The 27,440-nt window shown below is 32.7% G+C and overlaps 1 protein-coding gene across 1 annotated transcript in view; it reads left to right on the top strand.

Annotated features, from left to right (window-relative positions):
• Window positions 1–16,252, top strand: part of LOC142329668 (uncharacterized) — a 33,821-nt gene extending 17,569 nt beyond the window's left edge. The window contains exon 3 of the mRNA XM_075374348.1: window positions 13,315–16,252. Coding sequence (XP_075230463.1) covers window positions 13,315–15,912 — 2,598 coding nt within the window. The 3' untranslated portion in view covers window positions 15,913–16,252. The remainder of the gene's footprint in view (window positions 1–13,314) is intronic.
• Window positions 16,253–27,440: the final 11,188 nt, after the last annotated feature.

Here is a 27,440-nt window from a genome sequence, read left to right as displayed (position 1 = left end):
ACAAATAAAAGAAGAAATCCAAATAAGAGATATGAGGTTTGTAAAAATTATTAATGCAAGTGAAATTTGAAAGTTAAAATACTAAAGTTAATTAAAAAATTGGCTGTTTTTACAACTTAAATATACCAGTCTATGCAATTCAACTGTAAAAACTTTTATATCTTATATCATAAAACTTTAAACAGTAAATAATGAATTTTAACTAAAGAACAATAAACAACATAATAGATACAGAAGTATTTACTTTTTTTATTTTTCATTAGCAAAATCTTGAACACTACAAGGAGAGAGATTTAAATGGTTTAAAAAAGGGCTTTTATGTTTAAAACCAGACTTGTGTTTCTTGATTTCAATCAACTTCTTGAGATGTCACAAAATTATACAAGTGAACTAGCAGGCCTTGCAGGCTTCATAAGTGTTTCATAATGATAGACTGGTAGGGTTGAAGATAAAGATCCAAATAAGTATCACCAAAAGAAACTCCAACATTAAATCAAGCTATAAAATAAATAAGTTAATAATGATCTAACAGGAGTATATAATATAATCTAACATTTCTATGGTTCATGAAAGTATATTTTACATAACATGAAATTTTTTCTTAATCACCAAACATGATAAAATGTATTTGTATAAAGCAGCATCAAAAATAGCATCAGGATTACTTAAGTTTCCTATTTACATGAACTATATAGCCTATCTTTGCACATTTCAACTATTTCATAATATACGTGAGGTAGTACTTCAGAATTAAAAAAACTAAGTTTTAAATATTTCATATTTATACATTTAAGATAATAACCCTTTTACCAATAAATTACAAAATTAAGAAGTTACTAATTTAATAAACTATAACCTTAATTCAAAAAGTTTGTAAGTGAATTCAAGGTATAGTTAGCAATAACAGGTCTAATGTTAACTTAGTGACTAAGGATTATAAGCTCACATGTTAAATTTTAAAGTAATCGGCTGAAATTTTATGTAATGAAATAATTAACTGGCACTTAAATATAGTTTTTATATGGTAATTACATCTTATCAGGAAGTAATAATTTTTTGTTTTAATTATTTATTATTACCATTAATAAATTATATAAGAACTGAGGAATCTCGTATTCCAGTAATTAATTGTGGGCGAATAACATACAAATTATTATTTGTATAAAAGAAATCAAATTAAATTAAATTATTATTATTTTTATTATTTAATTAAATTATTATTTGTATATTATAAATTATTATTTATAATATTTATGATTAACTGTTACCTTGTTTTATGTCTAACATTGTGTAGAATATTTACACTGAATGATTACTATTATCTTCTTAATTTATCTAATATTACTAATATCTTCTTTCAAATGTCTCCAGAACCAAACTTTTCTCTTTTTTTTACCATCTGTGTTTCACATCATACAGAAGTAACTCTATACTCAAAACATAACATATCATAAGAGGCTTTATCAAATCTAACCACACCATACTTTAAATAACTATTTTTTTCCTATTAAACATGCTTCCCTATCCATTGCTATTCTTTTATTCTGTTTTCACTTTTGCAACCTTCTCTTATTATGATACTAAAGTATTTGTACTCTTGTTCAATTCCTTATTTTTTGTGCAGACATTCATTAACTTATTGTCTCCTACTTTCACTACTTTTATTTTCCTAATATTCAATTTTATGTCATATTCTGTCATAATTTCTTCTAATTTTGAAATCATCTGTTGAATATAATGTGGGGAACACTTCTCCTAAAAATACCATGTCATCTGCAAACTTATACAAATATTGATTCTCATTCCTCCTATGCTGATCCCTTCATTTTCTTTTAGAGAATTTTTTATTATATCTTCAACACTCGTATAAAAGAAGTTGGTGATAGGCATTATAACTTGCCTCACTCCTCTTCCTAGGACTCTTCTTCATGCATTATTAAATTTTCTCTAAGCAAGAAAAAAATTAAACTTCCTTGTCCTTCCTGGTCTTGTACTTTCTTCAGTACTTTTTAACATCTCTCTGGTAACCCAATGTTTCTAAGTTTTTCCCAATTAATGAAACTAATTTTTTTCCTGCTGCTGTTTTATAAGTATCTTTCATTTACATATCTGCATTTCTTCTGTATGTTACTTGAGATAAAATTTTTACTATTACCTTTTTTCCTTTTGTATTTTTCTGATTCTATTTACTTACTTTTTTAGCCTTTTATCTTTTTTTTTTTTTTATTAAGTTAATTTCTTTTATAAGAAGTACATAAACACTATCTGTCAGCTTCTAGCAGCTCAAAAGGATTTTTTTCATGTTTCTGAATAATTATTTTTTAATATGTAGTGAATAGGAAATGTGTCTTCATTTCCAGTGAATTAATGTATAATTTTCTTTCATGATTTTTAAACCAATAATAAATAATGGTTATTTATATAAATCTTCTCTTTTACTAACATTTTTACAGTGTCTTTAATTCCTTGCTTTTCCACTTCCTTTAATCTCTGACTGAATGCTAATATTACAGTTTATATATCATCAATCGATTTTTTTTATATCAATCAAGCATTGCATCCACCCATAGGAAATTGACAGCATCCTCCATTTATCAGAATTATCATGTTTTGTGTTTTACATATCGTAATCACCATTCAGGGTCAAACCAAAGTTGACACCTGGTGGATCTGGAGAATCATTATCGCGTTAGAAATTACCACTTCCACTACCAGTCTTTAATCTGGGCATCTTCTACATTTGTAATAAAATAAAAACAATATCAATATGCTATTATGAACATCGCTGATGGTGTACTCACTTAAATGATACCATACTCTTTCAACTCCACCACTATAGCAATGATTTTTTTGTCTACGGCCATGCTCAAGCTCTGTATTCGTCTTCTGGATCTTGAAACTTATCAATCAATTCATTTGGATCATCCCAATAAATATATTCAGGTCTCAACTGTTGCAGATTCAGATGGAGTCTTAGATATCCTGAGCCGGTTGGTCCTGTATCATCATCGTCACCGATATCACTCTCATAATGCATTCTTCTTTTTGACAATTTATCTCTGTTAGTAGATGGTCATTTTCCTCCTGGATATTTTGATTTTCATAGAGTTCATCAGTATAGCGTCTGTCGTTTGACTGCTTTTCAGGACTTAATAATGCCTTTAATTACTCATGAACTACCTCACCTTCAGGAGTGCAAATCTTTTGTCTAGACTAAACCGTAGTGATAACAACCCTGTTATTATCAAATTCTTTAGTCTGTGCAGGAGAACCACAGGGTGGTGGTAACAATTCTGTCTACAATGGAGGGGCAGGTGGCAGTCTTTAAACTGGACTAGATATATGCAGTCTACTTTTCCTACACTCTCAAATGGAAGTGTATTGGTGGCGGCTCAGGCTTCGAGTCCTACTTAGATTGTGTGGAATATTACCTTCAATAGAAATGGAGACAATAAGCTAAGGAGGAGACAAAGATAGTGACTGATGATTATCATTTTCACTTCGTTGTATTGGACTCCTTTTACAATGTTATTTACATCTTGATGAAACTGAACTACTACAGCGATGATGAGTTACTTCAAGACGACTACTAATGACATGAGACCATTTTGGTAATATGACGTCAGAACTAGAGGGTCGGAATCTTTTTATGACGGATCTGGTTACTGAGTAAGTACATGATATGATGATAGGTGAAACAATAGCAGCTTGCAGGGGATGTGGTGATTTGAATATTTGTTCAGCATAAGGATTCACATAAAAATATGGTTTCGGCATGCTTTCGCTAATGGTTGCTTGTTGCAGAGTACTGCTGGAGGAATATGTCTCACTTAAAAGTCTGACCGTGGGTTAAAGGTCTGATCTAGTGGCTTAAACAACTTTTTGATGTAGTTTATTTACTTGTAGAATTTCCTGCTTTTCACCTGACCTGTTGGCATTAAATGAGCACCTGTTGCCTTAAGTAAAGTTCTATAGGTTTGCTTACACTACTCATCCGTTAGATTTAAGGAAGGGTTTGTAGAATAACACTTGCAGCAATCCAGGTGAGTTTAAATATTTGTTCATCGATATGCATTTCATCATGATCAAAGTTACTGCCTTCTCTCCCATATACCAACAGCCATCAATGTTTTTGACCTCAAACACAGACTCTAAATTTTGGGATGCAAGAGCATTGAATACATGTAGGAAATTCAATGTCTAATATACCATACGTGTCATTTTTAGAGCATCATAAGCCTCTTCTTCAACCGTCCTTTCCCCTATATTATCCATATTACTCGGCTCGTTATTAGATATGGTCTCGCCATGTAACTCTTCTTCATACCTATAAGTCGAAGGGATAGCTGATACTGCTGGTCATGCAGTTGATTTTATTTGATCCAAGATGTCATCAATCTTCTTCTTCTTCTTCTTTTTCTTCATACCTAAAATTTCTTTGATTTCCTATGACAGTTTTCTTGGTGGTTTGTACACTTAAGCCAATGACTCATCGGTCACACTTGAATTATTGACACAGGCTGCATGTTTACGTCTGATTTATTCATGCAAACTCGCCATTTCTAATTTAAAATTTTCATCCTTCACTATAATCGACAATCTATATTATGAAACTAACCATGTTGTATAACCAAATTGTAAAATACCATATTTTTATTATCAGTGTTGAACGGACCCGTTAACAGTGTAACGGATGCCATTAACGGTGGCTAATATTCGTGATAAATGTGTTGAAACATATCCAATATCTGCCTTTTTTCAACTCACTTTCTTTATATGTAAATTTATATACAAATCCATGAGAGTTATTGATCCAAGCCATGGAGCAAACAGATTTAAAGTCGTCCACCAGGTATTCCGTGGTCCTTGTATACTTGCTCTAGATTAAACTTGCCCTGTTTGAACATGATCAGAAAGTGAGTTGTAACGGATCAGGTGTTTCTGTGTCTTAGCGTAGGACTGAGTCATCTAAAAACAATCGACAATGTTGTGTCGACCGCGGGTAAAGTATTTCCTTATGTTTTGCTGTTTCTCTTTTGTCACATCGTCTAATATCATGATAAAGTGTTGTCCGGCTTCTTCAGGTAATATGACCTGTTTATCTTCCGAATACGGGAAGTAACCGATCTCAGGAACTGATCTCAACAACGTTTACAAGAAACGATACTTGGGCTGATATAACGACTTAGAAAATACGTAAATATTTCTATAGTGTAAACCTTTGGGATGGAACAGTAAACTGAAGAAAGCATTTTTCTCACCACACCCTGAACTACCAATGATATCACCGTGACAAGCGGCTGTGGGTTAAGACAAAGAAACAGACTACTATTTCCGAGTACTACCAGGTGTGTAATATGCTGTAAAAACTGCTGTACAGAGATGCAAACAGAAGCAAGATTTGACGTTGTCCAACTTTGATATCACCGTGACAAGCGGCTGTGGGTTAAGACAAAGAAACAGATCACTATTTCCGAGTACTGCCAGGTGTGTAATATAAGTTGGACAACGTCAAATTTTGCTTCTGTTTGCATCTCTGTACAGCAGTTTTTCCGATTAATATTTCAATACGATGTCTGATTTATGTACCAAGGAGTTGTGTCATTTATCCAATCCAACCATTTGACTAGTAACTTATCACCTTTACGACGGGTAACATTTTCGATTTGGTAAACGTCATTATAGATGGCTTTGTTCAGTTTATATTCGTAGAATTTACCTTTCAATACTTCACCGAGAGTATCGATCTATTCATACGTCGGGTATTGGTATGACGGCATAGATCTTGAAGATCTTATTGGACCAGTTTGGTGGAATCCTTCACCTTGCTTATGGGTACGTGGTTGTCCACTTTAAATTTAGGCCTTTTGATATTAACCAGTCTTTCTGTAATGAAGTTAATCCTCTGCAATACTTGCTCTTCGTTGTTTATATTAACATCTTACGGCTTCATCTATAATCCGAAGCACTGTGTTGTTATATTAATGCATGAATTTTGGTACCAAGTCTAGCCACATACAACCCTTGCTCTGTGAATTTTATTCACATCTTGGTCTTCAGCGTCTTTTTGAACCAACCACTATAGAGGATGTTTTCTCGGAAATAATGGAGTAGTGGTTGATACGATATTCCTTCAGCAAAGCTTTGACCTTGTCATTGTACTATTCTTTACCATAATCTGCCTGTAAGTTTATCATTAAATGCTTTTTCAGTATTGAAATCAAAACAGTTACCACTTGACAACGGTTTACTTTTTAATCGAAACTGCGAATGCAGAAAAGCAATCTATTACAGTCATAATAAACCTATAACCTTTATTTATTTTAAAGTAAGGTATCATCTCAACCAAACCAGGTTGATACATATCATTGAGCCCCTTTAGGTCTACTCTACAAGTCGGGTAATTGCGTCCAGCCGACTGATGTAACTCTTCAATTACTTCATGTTTTACGTTGCCAGTATATCTACAATTAAAAATTTTTTTTTATAATCATAATAACATATTTATGCGAAAGAGCCGTACGAGTTGTAAGGGTGTATCGAAATGACTCCCATGATAATGTGTTCATATTATCGATAACTAGTCGTTTGTCGTTGTAGTTTACTAGAGCTCGCTTGTTCGTCACTATAGTGTTGAGACAATGTTTTGTCGGTCTAAACAGACGCATGTACCTGTTAACTTCAAGGTTTGCATCACCCAATCAGGCTCTGTAATCGGCGAAGGTGATTTCATTTTTTCCATATTTTTTTGACACCTTTTGCTTTTTTCGTTACCTTATCATTAGCCGTACAGAAGGTGTAAAGTTTCGATTTCAATCCGATATAATCCATAATCATGATACCAATGTGTTTTGGCCTCATCACTGAATAGTGAAAGTCATACATTAGTGTTCTACTCTTATCTACGATCGTTAGTCTGAAATATGTCTTTTGGTTAGTTGGATATCAGTTTGTTCAAGCTGGACGTCATAAACTGGAATGTGTCCACGTACTTTACCGAAATGTTTTCGCTGATATTCTTAGCAAACGTGATGAACTTTTCCGTTATTTTCGGTATCACGCGTATCATTTTACCGTCATAGTCCAGCTCTCTGACGATGAAGTGAGAGTCATAACCAGATGATAGATTGTGGATGAAGATGGGGATACTGTTTTGCATAGTCCTACGCAGGTTGCAATTGTTACAGAGTGCTGCTCTGTGTATGCCGGTAACTGGCAGTGGTCTCTCACCTTTTGAGCTTCAGATCTGTACGGTATCTTACACATTTAACTATTATTGGTTGTTTTGTATCTCAACTCGTCTTCAGGTGTAAATACCATCTTTTCGTTTCGTTTCAGTTTGTCTGCCACTTTTGAGGTGATACCGGGTAATTGCCGTACAAAGTGTTGTGCGGCGTCAGGATCTATGTACAGCAACGGTGTTTGAGGTAATACCTGCTAGATCTCGTCGTAAACAGATTTAAGAGACACAAAGTACAGACCATAGCTCATAGGTTGGTGTTGCTATGTGACATGTATGTCATACAGCAACACCAACTTGGCTAATAGTGCATAGTACGGTGTCGGCTATAGTATACACTCAAAATCGACGTAAGCTACGACTGGAACGAGAAACATATTTTGCTAATTCTTGAACGATAGTGTAAGTAAACATACCATCACCATTTTTACTAATTTCTGGCATTTTAACTTGGACCGGCTCGTTCATCAAAGAGCTTCGGAGGTAATCCTGCATTTTCCTGTCACAATTACCATCTTTTCGGAAGAAGGTGAACTATCGTTTGCATATTTAAAATTTTATGATCGGTTTTTGTCGATTGTAGTTGGACTAGACATAAGAAATTTGATATATATCAGTAATAATGACCGGCTGTCACATTCTTCAGGAAGAGTAAATCGAAGTGATTCGCTTTTTCCTAATCGCACACCTTTATCGGTTTTATTTCGGTTTTTTTAGTGCGTATACATTTACCGATACCTGATCAGCGTTCTAGAACTTTACTATATCTTTTATTTCAGCTGGAAATTTAGCCATTCTAAACTTATATTTGTTTTCTAAAACGTTCTATTGCTCACTTAACCGCTGAGGGTGTAGTCTGGTTACATGTTTAGATAGTATAGCCCATTTGAAGAAGTAGTTGTCATCATTTCCAATGTTGATCACAGCTTTTCAACCGTTTTTTACTACTTTAGAGAGATCGATGTATGTCAAATCACGTAAGGGGAAGTATTGGATTATACGGACAAATAGACCATATCTGCTCGGTAAAGTCCATCCGCTTCCTTTGTTAGAAATTTTCTCTTCGTTTACTATTTTATTAGAAGTATTACCTAGAGCTTTATCCATATCGGTTTTTTTGTTGACTAGTGTCAATTTTGTTTTAAAGTATGTGTTTTTGTTTCGTATTTTCTGTTACCATCTGCTATTTTTCTACGTCTTTCTTGTGCACATTCGAGGAATAGATTGAATTTTATGGATTTTTCACAATCTTTAACTGACTCAGTAAGTAGATTTATAACATTTTATTTTAGATTGAGTAGGAATCGGTTTGTATCCTTTTCGTCACTTCTTTTATTCCTGTAGTAGTATGTAATCAGGTTGAATGCACTTTTGATTATGTTGAGGTTCGCACAGTTTTAACTTATCACATTGTTATAAATTCGTGAGGAGGAGGAGGAGGAGGACTGTTATCGAGGCCTCGTGTCGTATCAAGGCGATGTGTATGGACGACCGATTCGTCGTTATGGAAACAGCTGCTGAGAAGCACTTTTAATATTAAGATTTCTTATCCTTTTTTTATTTACTCAAATTAATTTTTCATTTATACATTTTTTAAATCATATTATTAGTAAATTTTAATTCTTGTGTTTTTATATTTAATTCTTCATTTATATTTTTTTATTAATCATTATTAAATTTTTAATTTTATTCGCATTGTCATTTTTCAAACGGCTCCTTCCTTTATTCCTCAGATTGCACAAACGGAGTAATTGTATATTAATCGATTCCAACTCTTGCAGGCGAAAAATAAAATTATGTAAGAATATTTTTTCGTCTGCGTGAGAAACGGATCTGATTCAAATATATAAATAACAATAATAAGGATCGTTCAGACTAAGGTGTGTCAGTAAAAGAGACGGCTATATATCACAGATTTATCAGCATAAAACGATAATTTATTTCGTTGAAAGATATTTTTTATCCTCAATATATATATTAAAGTATAAATATTACAGCATTACATATTTATTGGTTTGATTTAAGTGAAAGAGTTGACTGAATTCTTTTTAAAAAATCCATCCTTCATATAGATAAGAAAGCCGGGGGTTGCGAAACTTTAAGCTGCCTAGATTTTGGCTACTTTTCAAAGTCGCTATACCGAAGATAGACAGACAGAGATTATCGAACATAACCGATTTTTCTATAAGTTATGTCGACAACTAGATAGCTGAAAGCATCGCAACTCCCAGCTTTCTTCCCTATATAAAAGGTAACGTTTGCTTTTGAAAAGCGTGATAAAGGCCTGCACTCTTTTTCATGTTTTTTCAGAAAGCCTGCAAGCTTTTTTAGAAAGCATACAAGCTTTTCAAAAAAGCGTACTGACAGCTCTAAAACTGGAAAATAGGAACGGAAGGAGGTGGGAAATAAATAATCATTACGACCTTCTCATATAATATTTTTATTGCGTATCATATTTCATTTTAACAGAAATTTTTTAACATTTTTTAACTGAATTCTACGTCACAGAACTTTATCGCCACCCAGATCTTTCTCTCCGCCGTAAACCATCTTATTCATCTCCTCCATCGCATCCGCGTCTATCCTACCTGTGTATCTCGTCAGGAATAACTTAAAATCTGACATCCACAACGCTACACTCCTCCAATACTGAGTGTCTTTGGCAGTCACTTTTTCGAATATGTAATCCTCTTCCATTTTATTTTCGGAAATTGATTTGAGACTGAGTAGTTTCAATTTCCTTAACAGCTCGGGATTCATTATGCAACATCAACAAACCATTTACTGACAACTATTAAAAATTTAATTCTCAGACAAAGGATACCAACCACCGCATACACATTCACCTACAGCCGAAGAGGTTTTCCTCTCCAATGCTTCTTCTCAGACTCCTGCTGCTGTTCGATAGCCCTCATCTTAACTTCGTTCAACGGACGTCGGTCGCACAGGTTCGGCCCAAATCCTCTCTTATCATTAAGAGCGTATTTTACTTCATTTCTATTGCTAGAATCTCTATCGCAATCCATTGCACTTAAAAACATCACATCATTCTCTTATATTACAGTTCATCAAATCATCCACCGATACTTACGGCTGCTAGAAGAACAGACGCCTTTATGATTTATAACTTCAACTAGAACAAACCTCAACAGCTGATAGAATTTATACGTATGATACAGATCAAACTCTTTAACTCTTTTCGCACTCAACTTTCTTATCATGTGCGCACACATATTTAAAAAATATTCAGTCAGATCACACTCATTTTCCGTAAGATTACATTCATCATCACTAAAATATAACCTGTGTTCATTCTCCTCTACAAACAATTTAAACATAAATTAGGATCCTGCTCAGTATCGTACCTATAACAAATACGTGCGTGAATCGCAAACTGAAGTTTATTAACAGTCATAAGATTCATAAAGTGCTTATCTTCTTCCTTAAGGACTTGAATTCCCTCAATCAAATTCTTTAATACTCGAAGGTCAGCATATCCCGTCAAAGTTAAAGGGTTTTATCGCTGCTATTATGTATCACGGATTGCATCGACATTTGTGGTTACTGCAAAATATAAAAAACAAAGATCCTCACACTAACACTGGTACGGATTGGAATTCTTATAGAAGTAGAAAATAGTTACACTAACACCATTACCGATTAGAATTCTTATAGAAATAGAAAATAGTTACACCACCTTTTCGCATTATCCATTCCTTCGGTCTAGCGCAACATATTCTCATGCTCTTATCTATAGGGGACCTTTTACCGCATCGGTCTTCGATGTGAAAAACGAAAAACTATTTCATCAATCAATCCTTCATCGTCTCCCACATCGGTAACGAGGCTATGAACATGCCGGTATCGATTGATACAAAGATGCCCAACACACTCGACATCAATTTCCACATCGCACTCACAGGGATAGATGACACGGGTGACCTTATGTCGTTATCGATTACGAAGACCTGGTGGAAACACTCGTCTTCCGTGCGAAGATCTCCGCCCTCAATAATGTCCTGAAGCAGTTCTTCTTGATAAGCACCTTTCGCATCATGATCAATGCCCACACCAAATTAGCAAAGAAGGTCCTTGCAAAATATAACGAAACTACCCCGCATGTGACCGATGAGTCAACGCAACTCCAGCGTGCTCGAATCGGTCGGGGCGTCTGCATACCTCTCCTCTGGAAAAGGTAGAACCCAATCCTCTTCTCCTTTCAATTTCGTATAGAAGACAACCTCCTACCCCGCTGCAGAGACATCATCTAACTCCGGTCGATGGGAGGAAGGGAATAATTCTCGCCGACAATAGACTTTTGTTCATAGTTCACTAACTGACGTAAACACTACCGTCACTATCCTCCCCGTCATACTTCTCTCTCTCGATTTAATGGACTGTCAGTTGAGCGTGAAGAGTTTCACTTCCATGCGCTTCTCAGCAACATTGTGTTTAAGGATTTTAATCGAGGGCTACTTCAAACCGTTCTCGTGAGCGATACGCACAATCTTGCGTATTTGCTTCGCAATCTCCGCAGCTTTGCTTACTTGAACCAAAAACAATGCCGCTGCTACGAAGGCGCACTAGAGAAAGACATCGACGACATACTGTCGAGTTCATCAATTCTTGTTACATCCGATAGTCGCGACTCATGTGATTCGTTCCAATTCTCATCAGAGGTGGGAGCATCGAAACGAATTGGAATGCTGAAAGCAAGCTGGAACTTATCTGCGAAACATAATGTCATATCGGAAAAAGGGAGATTTTTCGAACATTTCACCAGATGAGACGCGTACCTTATAAGGTAGCTGGTATGTGCAGAGATCAATCGAAGGGGCAAACGACGATGTGCTCGATCCTACAATTCATTATTTCTGCAATCAGCTTATGAAAAAAAATAAATAAATTTCTTACCAGATCTTCGGGCAAAGGAGCAAAAACTATAATAAAAATAAATTTCTTGTCAGATTTTTGAGGCAAAGAGGCCACTCCAGAGGCTCCTATGCCGCTTCAATACCCTCGAAGGACAAAGAGGCCGCTTTGTTAACACGTAGCCTATTAATAACGCCAGGTATTCTTACTACCACCGACTCGCTTCCTTAACACCGGTTGGTATCCACGAGTTCTTATCACTACTAAGTCGCTACTAACACCGCTTGGTATCTGCGAGTCCTTAATTATTAAAAGTATTTATCTGATAGAAGAGTTGCAGCTTCTATTCGACGAACGTATACCGATATGGAACATAGCCTATTTGTACTACATATACTATTGTACGAATATATATATATATATATATGTATTTATTTATTTATACCATATATACTATTAATACTTGCCGTCACCACTACAAACATTTCGGTATAAGGGTCGAGAAGATATCTGCAACGACCTCGACCTTGAATTCAACGTCATCTGATGACCTCCTATCATTGTAACCCGCTTATTCGTTCATCGATAGCGCCTCCCGTTCTCGAGGTATCCGCCCTCAAACTTTCAAGATCATCCAACGGCCCTGAAAGGCTTCCAATGGTCTTAAAACATCACCATCTCCCGATCATAACCCGCTTGTTCGTTTATTGCTATCGCCTACCATTCTCAAGATATCCGCCCAATGTCATCCAACGGCCTTTAAATTCTCAAGGTCATCCGGTGACCTTGAAATATCTCGACCTCCTGATTACAACGCGCGCATCCGTTCCTCTTAACTCTACAGTTCCCGAGATATACGACCTCAAAGTTTCAAGGTTATCCAACGGCCTTGAACCCCTCAAGGTCATCCTATGCGGTTGTACCAAAATCCCCATTTTGCTATGTCAGAATACATTTATACACTACTGAAGTTCATCAGTTCTTAAAATTGTTATGGGTTATTTATTTATAAGTAATTGACTTTAATTTGCCACTGACTTCAAATGTTTAAATCTAAACAACTGATATATGGTTTTTAATGCTTTTTTATGCCCCAATATTTTAAAATAAAATTCATTCATTATTAAATCAGATTAAATAACTTACCAAATCATCAAGATAATTTTATGTTTAAAACTAAACTAATCAATTTTTTTTTTCAGGACATCAATCAATTTTTATCTGGCAAAGGAGATTGCAGTAAAGTTAATCAATTGTATGATTCAAATGAAAATTATAATTTTATAAATTACTTTGGACAAAATTTTAATCTATTAAAGAAAACTGTTGACTCATTAGTTGTTCCTAAAAACAATAATAAAATAGATGCTGTGTTTTTTGTTGGAAACACTGGTGTTGGTAAATCCACACTAGTACAGATATTGGGTGGTAATAATTCTAAAATTTTTTCTAAGAGTGTAAATAATGATTCAAGTGATTTTATTATAGTTGATAATGGTTTAAAAATAGGTATGGACACTATAACTTCTGAGACGTTGTACCCTGAACTTTTAGTTGATAAGGAAACTGGTTATTTTCTTTGTGATAATCCTGGATTTAGAGATACACGAAGTCCTATACATGAAATTATATCAATGTATTCAATAAAGAAAATCCTTAAACATACTGACAAAATTAAAATAGTTATTGTAATAACTCATGCATCTTTGAAAGTAGGAATGTATAAAGAAGATTTTCCAAATCTTTTAAAACATTTAACAGAGCTTATTCATGATGTAGATAAATATAAAGAAAGCATTCATATAATAGCAACTAAAGTGGAGAATGTATACAGATCTAGACAAGGTAAAATAGAAATGGTGTCAGACAGCACAGTTATTAGTGGTATTGCATCTTATTTAATGGACGTTAAAACAAGTTTATCTGAAAAAATTAAACATCAAAGCACCTCAAAAAATATGGGAAATTATAATAATTCTATAAAAATCATTGACAATCTCTTGGCAAAAAAAAACAATACATTTATGAAAATAAATATTATAAGAAGGCCTGATGATGAAGGTCCAATTTCAGACATAGAAATTCTTCAAACAGAAAGAACTAACATTCGAAAAATGTTACTGACTAATGAAAATTTTGTCAAAGTAAATTCTAGTGATTTTGGAATTCCATTAACTGACTCTTCTCTGATTTTTCTGAATGATTTATTTGCCAAAATGAATTCTTATATAGCAGAATTATCAAAGTTAATCAGTTTGTATATGATAAATCATTACGAGCCATACATTAAATCAATTAATAACATCAACAGTGTTATTCAAAATTCAATACATACAAAAGAAAAAGTCAAGAAATTTTCAGTAGAAATTGGTAAATCAAAAAATCCTGGGGAATATATTGATAAAGTAAATAATTTTACAACTGAAAATAATTTACAATTAGACTGTTTTTCAAACTTTAAAAACCTTTCTGCCTTAAATGAATTTTTGGTAAATTTGAATGATTTTCTAAATACTACAGCTTATACACCACTGACGTGGAATATGTCTATGTATTTAGTTAATGATTTTTTTGATAAGAAAGTAGAGGAGTATAGTTTTTTAAAAGATGTGTTTGGATTACTATCCAGCTATAAAGTTCAGCAGAATATAAACATGTACAACGTTAAAGATTTACAGCATTGGGGAATAAGAGAGAGTAAACAAGGATTAGAAATTAATGAAAATAATTTTAATATATTTATTGAAAAGTGTAACTTGCAGAACCGTTATAGACTTGTTGAACCCAACAGTGTGTTAATGCATAACATAAATTCCTTGATAAAACTTTCAATAAAACATCAAAATCTAATTACTTGCCAGAATAAAATTGTTACTGTGATTGATTATTTTATAACATTTAGTAAACTGGAAGACAAATTATTACAAAACTGCAAAGATGCTGTACAAATTAAAATTTTTGCATTGCATTCTGTGTTTATTGACAGGGATTTAATAAGTGGCTGGTACAATGGAAAGGAAATAACAATTATAGCACCAGTGTGGAATGTTATTGGCTCAAGGAAAATTTCTGTTAATGGTGCTGAAGGAGGGAATCCACTGCCTAAAGCCAGTGTCAGCCAAGTTGGTAGTAATGGACACAATGGTTTACCAGGTGGGAAGATTTTTGGAATAGGAGAGTTTTTTAATAATGGTGAAAATCTATTTCTCAGTGCAAGTGGTGGAAATGGTCAGAATGGCCAGGATGGAGGGGATGGTTTAGATGGGAGTAATGGGGCAAATGGGAATGAAAATCATAATGATGGAGAATATGGAGGTACAGGAGGAAATAGTGGAGAAGGTGGAAAAGGAGGATTAGGAGGAAAAAAGGGATTAATTATATTACACAATATAGGAAAAAGTGATCATAGAGTTAATATCATAGCAAATGATGGAAAGCAAGGTGTAATGGGTAGGGATGGAAAACCTGGAAGGGGAGGGGTGAAAGGATGTGACCTAAAAATTAGAAAGGAAAAACATAGATTTTTAGGAATTAGAATTCGCACTTCAACTTATAAGGAATTTGTTAACTGTGGTGCAAAGAGTCCTGATGGTCATGTTCAGAGAGCAAATATTCCAGTTTCACCCAGCCACCCTAAAAATTACCACTCTTCACTGATCTGTGAATATATTATGAACTTCAGAGACTATCAGATGAAGAATTATAACTCCATTTTGTCAGATGGCACTTCTCCAATGTTCATCAATCATATGATATCTTCAAATTTTGAGTTTTTGGACCAATTAAGAAAGACTAAATGAAATACATTTGTAACTCAAGCTAAAATCATGTTACTTTCAGAGATTTTTTTTAAATGTTGCAAGAACATGTTGACAGAACTCTTTGTGAGAACTTAATTGTTATAAAATACCTCCTCAACATTGTTTATTCAGTAAGTGAAAGTTTTGTTCAATCATTATTTCTATCATAAACCACTTAGATTGGCTTACTACTGTGATAAAGTTTCTCAAGAAGTTATTCACAATTATATTTTTGAATAATCCTGTAAAAAATAACAAAATAAGAATATTGTACATACAAAAATGTATAAAATATTATATGGATAATCATGATTAAAAATAAGCAAACATAAAATTTAAATGTTATTAAAATCGTCTTTTTTCCTTTTTTTTACGTTGCAGGAAGAAAATGCTCTACCACCCACACTGTCTGCCTCCACAGACAACAGTGTTGGGCTCTCATAGACTAAACCCCACAGAACTTCCTCCCTCGGTGGCATGTGAAGACCAGACTTGGCAAAAAGCATAACATAGTCTTCAGTGGGACTTGCAGGATCAACTGGAAGGAGCTAGCAAAAAATTGAAAAATCCTATGAGGCTCAATGGAGAAATGCCTATCCAAATCAGACATGGATGAATGCACCCTATCCATCTATCTCACATTTACCTCCCTTCTCCGATAATGCTCATCATGATGCAAGCAGCATAATTGTCAGTAAGAAAGGGATGCCAAGAACTCTGTGGAGTCCCACATGCATCAATGGATAATACACACCCATATCGATATGCGACGGATGCTTCCTACTCCTGCAGGCTCCCTATCCTATCCTTCAGCACCTTTACTGTGATAATGGCCCTCACCATCTCAGAAAAATAGCGTTCCACTTTTCGACAGAGTCTATCATGACACTAACAATATTGTTAACATCTAGAGAGCCCATCACCACCATACACTGCACACTTAAATCTGTCCACCTATCGCATACAAAAATCACATGACTCAAGAATCATGACAGCCATGACTCAAGAGGAAATGGGTTAAGAAATAATCTTATTAAAATGTTACTCTCTGACCTTTTGATAGCATTTTATTCAAACTATTGTACTGCTATCCACATGATTTTCTTACAATTGTACCTTTGAAGTAAGTAGATCAGCAAGCAAACAATACTTTTTCAGTCATAAAATCTCAATTAGTAAAATAACAAGAAGTGTTCAAACAGAAAACTTATAAGGTAGGAAGGGTCACTAAATATCTCTACTCATCACTCTTAATTGACAAAGAAACACAATTATTAATGTGTCAATAATTTGGCATTATTTGTCTGTAACATTTAGATTTTTTAATAATTTACATTAGTAAAACATTTCTTTGATCACTATATTATCAGTGTTTTAAAGCTATTACTGTGAATTTTGAACTCCTAAAAAAAGATGGAGAAATTAGTTAAAGTACATGCAGATAATGACTGATTTAGGTTATTTGTTATAGATATAAAAAAATACATGCATAAATGAAGCAAGAGACTTATGGAATAGTTAGAAATGAAAAATTCTAATTTGGCAAAGCATTAGCTGAGGTAGTATAGTAGTATAGAACTTAATTTTGTGTTACATTGTAGTTTTCCTCAGTAACAAAAAGCTATCCTCAGTTATAAAAAACAGTCAAGTAATGTTTATTCAGATAATACAACAGTGATAAAATTCAGTGGAATTAAATTATCATGATACTTTCATAATCAATATTTCAATATTTCAATATAATCAATATTTCATTTATTGTAATTAAAAAATAAGTGAAAATAAATCAAACTTTTAGCTTTAAAAGTAAGTACAGGTACAGGTATAAACAAGAAAATAATTGTCATATATTAAGCAATAATACTACAAATAAACATCTCTAATGAATGCAGTGGTAAAACATTTAGCAGATTAAAATAATGAACCACTAGTACTCATCTTCTAACTTTACATTTTAGACAAATAGCAAACATTTGTAGGGTAATAAGAGAATTAAAATGAAAGTTGCAAATTGACTTCTTAAATAAATTCACATAGTTTAATTTTGGAACTTTTATGTTTTGTAGTTTATTACTTGAATAATATTTTAATAATATTTAGAAGGTTAGAAATGAGTAAAATTCCATGTAACTTTGTCTTCTTACATTATTCTTGGTATTAATATTGCATATGACTAGCTATGAATAGATTGATCGATAATACTGCAATTATAGTAATATCTCACAGCCCAACAGAAGTACTGTAATTTAATGAAAAACTAAATTAACAGAATAAAAGGATTTCATAGGACTGAATTACACTATAAATTGTAAAGCCTAAATTTCATAATTTTTAGTGTTGGATATTTCTACAAACTCTCTGTTTTATAAATATAAGTTTTGTCATGAAGAGACCAATTTTCTTGGGTTAGAATCTATACTTGACAGACGAATCAGCTAATACCATTACTCATCAGATTGTATTCATTTGAATTCATACTCAGAAAGCTATGACAGAGATACTAGCACCTGTTTGGGATCTAGTCAGGTTATATACTTCTGTCTTTTGCAGAGTATATCTCTTTTGGTGTGTGTACATTCTAAACACTATTTTAAATTAACAATTTAATTTTCTTATAGGTATTTAAATCAAGTTTACTACATTTACACCTCAGATTGCTTCTTAAATACTCTTAAATGAACACTAAATAATGATTGTTCATATCAAGCTGACTCTTAATCTGCAGCCCTTGCATACTATAATTCCAGAACATACTTAAATTAAAACGCAGAACTTTGTCAGCAAAAAATGTAAAACAATTTTATATTGTAAAAGATCATCATAGAAAACACAAAAATGAAACATAATGAAATAAAATAAAATTAAAAATCTAAGCTATAATTATAAAATTTCTTAACATTTAATATCTAAAAAAAAACAACAAAAGGTTTACTGAATTTTAATAATAGCCAAATTTTTATATATATATATATTATATTAATATGTACCAGGCCTCATCAACTGATCTGTTTTTAATGATAAAATCATAATGAATAATTCTCTACTTAATTTTATAACTAAGTCAAAATTCAATAACATTTATTATATATATATATTACAAACCAATTCATGTAGTACTATTCAAACAGAATTAAAAAATATGAAAGAAATAACTCTATATATATTAATTTTTTAAACATATTGTACACTTTATTGAATTATATATAATTAGTATTTATTAATCACCAGATACACACATATAAAGTAAAGTTGATCTACCTTCAATCTAACATGGACTTTTCAAATCCTTTTCATCATCAGTTATTGAAAATACTGAAATTAACTTTAGCATTGAAATACTTCGTCAACCAAGTCAAGACTGATAATATTATTAGTCAGATGTTAAAATTCTATTATACAAGCCTACCAATTTAAACAGATCAACCTGCGCAAAATTTATTTCATGGTTTAATAAATTTAAATTTTTATATTTATAAATATAATATTTCTCTAAATGCTCCAGTTTGTTTTTAATGTTACAAATTTCTAATATTTAAGATTATTTACTAAATCTGTAGTTTTATGTTCACTTGAAATCAAATGATCTGCCATATTTAAAAAAATTTCTTTTTAATTTTAAATGCTTAAATGTTCAAAGAATCTTGGTTTAAATGATATATCAGTTTTACCTATATATATGGCATCACAGTCTCTGCATTTAATTTTATATATGTCAAGTTAAATTTGTCAAAAATATAATTAGTGTTATAATTAAAGAACTTTTTTGAAATATTATTTACTGGTTTATATGCAATTGTAGATTGTTCTTTATTATAAACATACACTATTTTATTTGATTTTTGTGTATATGTTTTTTTGTTTCTAATTGTATAAAATATATTTTCTATCATAATTTTTAGAACCATTCACTAGAATAAGGGTAGTGTTTGTGCTATTATATTTCTTCTTTAAATATCCCCTGTAAGATTTATCAATGTAAGATTTATTGTAGCCATTTTGTAAAGCTTTATTTTTTATATGTTCCAATTCATTATTTAATACCACCTCATTGTTATGTGAATAATTAACAGTTCTATGTATCATAGAATAGTAAGTGTTTCTCTTATATGAAAATGGATTATTAGTATATTTATGAATGTTATGTTATCAGAAGTTCAAGAGACTTAATCCGGAATCTCATCCATTGCACTCAGCCGAACAGAAAACATCCATCTCTTTCTCTAATTCAATGATCAGCCAAATCCCCCCATCCTTTGCCACAGTTTCACAATATATTTTTTTTTCCTCAAGTTGTTTGTCAGTGGAATAATAACATTTATAAGTCAGGCAATTTTTTCTTGCATGTCTGTCATTACAACATCAGGATCAGTATGTTCCATTGATTCATCTGTGAGAATTATATGGGCATAATAAACACAGTATCTAGCATACTCAAGTACAGATGTAGGATTACAAAGAAAGCACAGGATGGAATATTCAAGTATCTTGAGGAACTTTGAGAGCTATATACTGAAGTAGATTTCTGGCCACATTATAGCGATGATTTATATATTTCCTCAAGGCCAAAACATGATAACTGCTAATTATGAGTTTATGTTCAATGGATTCATTAGTTTTGTCACGCAAATTGAGACATTCATAAAATTTTTTACTAAATGCTTCCTGTAACTGAGAGAGCTGAGTACATGACAAATACAATGCTCTAGTCTCATCAAACATCCCCACACCCTCCAGCCATTGAAAGGAAAATATACAACCCCCATTTCTAACCATGACACATACAATGAATCTACCATGGAACACTTTTCCTCTCCACCCATACACTTTCTCATCAACCATGGAGGCCTCAGCCAAGGGTTCAAAATTACCCTCATTTTTGCAGTAGAGAAGGTTAAATGAATATCATCTAGTACCTCCCTGTGGAGTAAGCTAAGGATCCTGCTTTCTCAAAAGAAATTTCTGAGGTTCTGCAGCTGTTTTTCATATGGCTCTCTCACCTTTCTTCCTTTCTTTTTCTGTTTAGCCTCCAAAACCACCATTAGGTTTTACTTCAGAAGATGAATGAAGATGATGTGTATGAAGTAAAAGAAGCGTAATCTTTTACAGTCTCAGGTCAAGCATTCCTGGGAAGTGTGGTTAATTGAAATCCAACCACCACAGAACACCATGCGCAACCAAACTCCTTGGATGATGCGCACAGAAATTCATAAACATCATCTACATGATACAATTTAGCCCCTGGAGAACCATTTTAGTCCACTTTACAATACAAAAGCTATATGTAATTAGTAGAAATGCAAATATGTTTATTGACTTTATTTTATTAGGGCCACCCAACTTGGAGCTGACAGCCTTAACTCAACTTTTGAAAATAAAAATAATTAAAATTTTTTTAACCATCTTACCAGCAAAGAAGATATATTTTCTCGAGTTCTTTCAGTTTTTTTTTTTAAACCATCATCAGGATATTAAAAATATTATAAATCAAAAATTAGAATGAATACACAATTATGACTGTTTAAATGTCAACAGTATATTCAAACTCAAATGTCAAGTGTACACTTATAATATTAGTATAATATTTTTAATACTAGAATAATATTTTTAATCTCCTATACTGTTAAGATCTTGTAATGTTTTTTTGTAGTTGTTCAAAAGATCTCAACATATATATTTTTTGCTGGTAAGGTGGTTAAAAAATGTTTAATTATTTTTATTTTTAAAATATATCAGCGGAAACCATGTTTAAGAAATGTATTCGATTTTTAAGTCATATATTAAAGCCTCTTTTGCATGGCCATGGTTCAGTCCCAGATCCTATAAGGAACCAAGATATGAAAGAGTATGTAGTCCTTTATGGTACTAATCTGCAATTTGTCCAGACCAAAACCTATCCATATGTTTTCACTAAACAATTCAACCAGCTTATGAAAACTGCTTTACAACTCTTGTAATGCCAGAAAAAAGATAATATCATCCATATTCATGAAACAGCTGAAACTACATTGGGATACTTTATCCCAATATAGCACAGGTGATATTATACAGGCCTAGTGCCTCCAAACCAGAAGTGTGGCACTGAATCAAAAGCATTTCTGTAATCAGTATATGATTACTATGGATATACTTTATGATTACTAAGTATGGATATACTTTATCCCAATATAGCACAGGTGATATTATACAGGCCTAGTGCCTCCAAACCAGAAGTGTGGCACTGAATCAAAAGCATTTCTGTAATCAGTATATGCCGACTTTCCTCTTTTTTGCCATACCAGAAATGATACCATCAGTAACTAACTGCTCCTTTCAATTCATCTAACCCTGGCAACAGTTTTTGTTCCTATCACTAGTGCCTTTCCAGATATTTATTGACCTTGGCACCCAGACAAGTTGTTAATATTTTTGGTAGGAAGGCAGATAATAGGCCCATAATTATATAAGTATTTCAATGCATGAAAGTCTTTGGGATCAAATACATCATCCCTTTCATGATAATCGTTGTTATTAGACTTGCATTCAAAATTATCTTCAAATAAAACTACATAGTTCTTGAGTACAAAGATGGAAAACATTGCACCAAAAGTTCTGAATGCTGCCAACATCCAGTCCTTTCAATTCATGGACTTTATTGAGACACAACTTATAACAGCAGGAGGGATCAGTTAGTTTTCCTCTTCTTCTTACAGATCTAATGGACCCCAGAATGATGTAAAGCAGAATCCAACCATATTGTTTCCCAATGATTCAATACAGCCTCTTTTTTGAGAGCCAATTCTCTTGGGATTGCTGTTGAGATGGAATTCAGAACCTCTTAACGAGGTTACTAATCAAGCTTGGCCAGATTATTACTAAACAGATGATTTTGTTTCACCTAAGAAAATCTCATAGCGACGTATTCTACAAGATAGTAATCATAAGATGTTGGTTTAGAAACTCAAGGACCTACTCTTTGTTCTTTTGTACGGTTGAATTGTAGTTAGTTTCTTAATCCTCCCACTAAAGTCTTTCTACTATCAGTCTTCTTGAAATTATCAGTTTTCAAGAAGACTGATAACTCTAGTGGGTAATTCATAACTGGCTAATCTGCTTTCTCAGCTAATCAACTTTGTCAAGCATACATCTCCCCGAGGGAAAGCATCTTCCTATCAAAAGTTCTTCAATTCTCAGGCCATTTTCAAAACTGTCACTGTGAGAGCACTGATGTAACCCCAATCATCCAGTTACTTAATTGATGCTGTATCCTGTGTCTTACTAAATATTAAATCATTTTCATTCAAATGAGCTGTTTAAAAAGAAAGATCTTATGATTTTTATTTCAAATAGTAATTAAGTTAGCATTGTAAGCCTTCATAAACCTTGTTCTTTTGTTAATTGTATTTTTTATGTTTTGTTGATTTTTAATTAGTAACTAATTATGTTATTTAGTAATTAATAAAAAAAGAGAAAAAAATGTTGGTACACAGTATTACCACATTAAGATTACATTAGTAAATATATATAATAACTTTCACAGTTTTCTTGTGATTGGTTTAGAAGTAACCATAGTTAATACAAAAATAATCAATTTTTTTTTTATAAGATTTTTTTTATAAATTTCCAAAATAATTATTTAGTGGATCAATTTACATTAACATTTTCCTGGTTAATGCCTAATATTCTTTCCAAAATGATTACTGCATTTTAATCTAACTACATGACAGTTATTAAAGGTAAGGTTTGTTAGTTGAAATCATAATAGTGTTCATCTGCAAAGTTCCTTTATTCTTTAGATAAATAGAATATAACTGTACTTTTACATATGCAGTACAACGTAATGTTTTAACTTAAAATTTTCTCAAGCTAAACAATAATTCTGTTTTTACAGAAGGGTAAACATAGGTTTATAAATATATTCTCTTGTAAGACAAGTCTACTTATTCCCAGTCACACAGTAATATACCTAAAACCAGAATTTCTTTACATCGATTAAGCAAAAAAGACATAAAACAGGAAACAAAATCATTTAATAAAGCAAAACCTTAGAATAAAAACTATTATAATATAACGTAATGTTTTATTAAACTACTTACTGTATTTAATTATTAACTAAGATATTTTTTTAATTAAAATATGGTTCTTTACTTTTATTATTATAATAACATTGGTGAACATGATTTTTGTCTCAAGAGTATAAATATACGTAATGTAGTTTTTTATCCTGTTTTCAAATATGTATTTGGAATTTCTCCATCACCCACAGCTTTTTATCATTTTAATTTTTTTAAATATTTTAAAACATTTTTTCATCCATTTGTCCATTGTTAAGTAAAAGCTCCTTGAGCATTGTAAATATAATGGAACCAAATGAACTAACTGAAAGGGTAGTGTTGCTATTGTTGTGCAGGTTCAGATGTGTATAGACATGTACAAACGTGATCAAGTATAGCATAGATTCATCTGAACGATGCCAGTTGTGAGGTAGTAGTGAACAAGTAATCACGCCTTGTGAGTGCTTTGTGTGTCTGAATTATTGTGTATTACATATTTACAACTTTATTTCTTTTAATTAGTCGTTAGTTACAAAATGCCTAGAGTTTGTTTAAATCATCCTAATAATTTTTGTTATGTATGTGGTAAAGTGACGCTCTAGTTCCAAAGGCGAAACTTTTTTTTTATTTTTTTAAAGGTGGAGGACCCCATTTACAGGCATCAAAGCAGTGTCATCAACTTGCTATTCTGCAAGATGTTATTAAGTGCATATGTGTTCCTGTGCTCTACTGAATAAACTTCCACCCCTGCATTTCCAGTCACCCCCCTGTGAACAGCTTTGCAGCATTACTTCAGGAAGAGGAGAAATACCTGCACACACAATCAGTCACTGCAATCACAAGTAAAACATCTAAACACACACTCACGCAACACAACTCATGCAAGGATAACACCAACGCAAGGAGTAACAAATCATTCACACATCACAACAAGGAAAAAACACACGTAACAGAGGAAAATTTCTTTCCATACTGTGAACACTCATGGTAACACATGCTCCCACAATATAACTCCCGCAACCACAATAACTAACACCAAGAGTAAAAAATCATAAAAACATAAAAAATCATAAAATGGTACGTTCTGTGATTTACAACACAGAACGTACCAGCCCAATACTTACCAAGTGGCAACTGCCTTCCATAGTAATGAGAACGCCATAGAGCACCAGGAACAGAGTGCCCATGGCTTCACCGCACCAAGGCGACTCTCAGTTGCTCAGCAGGCCCTCTCAGTTGCTCAGCAGGCCCCTGAGGCACTTGGTCGTGGGCCTGTCCACCCCAGCACCCTCCGACTTCTCCTTCAGGCTTCTTTTGCAGCTCTTAGCTCTTCCATTATGAACTTATTGAAACTTGCAATTGCCGTTCACTGCTGTTCTCCCATTAGGATGATGCACTGGAATTCCTCCGGTGTGAGACCGGAGGAATTAGATCAAAGACTAATTATCACAGATTGATGGTGATTTTACTACAGTATCCTGGTTAATCACGTGATTAATGAATTAAATCGTTGTATATAATTCAGCCCTTCGAGCTGGTCTAGTGGTTAACTCGTCGTCGCAAATCAGTTGTTAACAGTTGATTTTCGAAGGTTCCGAAATTCAAATCCGAGTAAAAGTTAGTTACTTTTATACGGATTTGAATAACAGACAAAGAATACCGATGTACTTTGGTGGTTAGGGTTCAATTAACCATGTTCAGAAATGGTCTGCCAGAGTCTGTACAAAACTAGACCTTATTTACGTATCATCCTCACTTCATTGGGCCGTGGGTGGGTTGCTTATTGTTTACCTGTTGTATTGCAACGTACACATTAGGAAAACAGTATATAATTCGACCACCATTTTAAGTAATAGTCAAGGTCAGACCCTATTCTTAATTTAAAACTACTGTGTCCGTATCCTCCATGTCGCAGGGATTGGCCGCGTTTAATTATCCATTTTCAGATTTAGAATTATTTGTTATTAAGATTAATGTAAAACTTTTGTATCCATTTAATCTTTATTGAATTGCGTCAGTACTTGTTTAGAAGGAATAAATAAAATATTTATTACAGCTAAGAGGAAACTGTTTTTATCGGTCAGAAATAGCTGCAGCGATTTGAGGAACAGTAAATATTATTTCCCCTATATGAATTATTTTTCCAAATCGTTAAATAGCGAGAGTGTCTGTCATTCGTAAGACTGATACTAAACTATTAATAAAAACCGTTACGGTTATTTTGGAGTGGAACTACTAGAATCACACTTCATTAGTTATTGTTTCACACTTGACTAATAATTGCCAAATCTTATATATATATATATATATATATATATATTGATGAAAATATATAGACTTATATACACAAAAAATATATAAAAAATATAACTGAAGAAGAAAACATTATGGATTCTTGTGAGGTAGATAAGAAGAAGTAGTGTTGTTTTGTTTTAGTATTTAACAAATAACATAAAGTATAACAACATATTAACCATTAAGTTTTTCGTCTAAAAGCTTTCCATATTTTAAAACGATGTCAAGCATTATATTTTCATCCGGTTTTGTAAGAGCAGGTATAATGTTACATTAGAATAAGTTTTTTATCACTTTTTACGAGTTGCTAGAATTTTACGTATCTTATTATTTCTTTCTTAGCCACATAAGTTACTTATTTGGTAAATAATAGAAATGTTTTTAAGCTTACACCAATTTTTTGTTAAAAGTCGTATAAAATTAACCAACATATATTGCTACAATAAATTTATATTTGCAACTGTGAAATTTATTTTGTCTTAAATTATAAGATTAAATAAATAATATTGTAGTGTTTTAACACTACATATACTGCTCATAGGAAATATATCTTAATTTCTCGTAAAAATGATTTCTTTTTAAAAGATAATACGGCATATTAAAAGAAATTAATTTGATATACATTAATTTTAAAGAAAAACAAAATAACTGCTATAGTACTGCTTTTCATTTAAAAATTAAATTCATCAAATCTTTTTTTCTTAAGCTCAAATCGTTTTTACATGTCCGACCCTCTTTAAGCATTTTTAAAATATTACCCTCTTCTTCTAAAATAATTTATGTTGTCCAAATCTGCAAAAAAAAAAAATAGAATAATTTAATTAGTAAAATTAGAGCTTTGTGCAATCTAGGAGCTTAAGCGAACTCGCTCTGGGAAACAAAATCGCCCAGCTGATTAAAAACCAGGTAAAAGAAAGGTGAAAGCTCTTGCAGACTTTGTCTCCGCTAAGTATAAATCCATCACTACCAACACAGTTCAATACTTATTCGATTGTCATCGAAACTTTTGTACTTCGTCACTAATAGCCAACAGCTACCCTTAATATGAATGAAACCTTAAGTTTCGCACAGTTAAACAGCATCGAATAACCGAATCAAGATTTTTCCCAAATTTAGTCTCTAAGCGGGACGGGGCTTTTTGAAAGCCTTTGATCACCTGGATGAAATGACTGTTATATGCAGTAATCTTTAGGTTTTAGGTGA

Source organism: Lycorma delicatula, chromosome 1, assembly GCF_047948215.1.
Source record: "Lycorma delicatula isolate Av1 chromosome 1, ASM4794821v1, whole genome shotgun sequence".
NCBI lineage: Eukaryota > Metazoa > Arthropoda > Insecta > Hemiptera > Fulgoridae > Lycorma > Lycorma delicatula.
The sequence above is the reverse complement of the archived record's forward strand: the minus strand, read 5'-3'. Positions and strand labels throughout refer to the sequence as shown.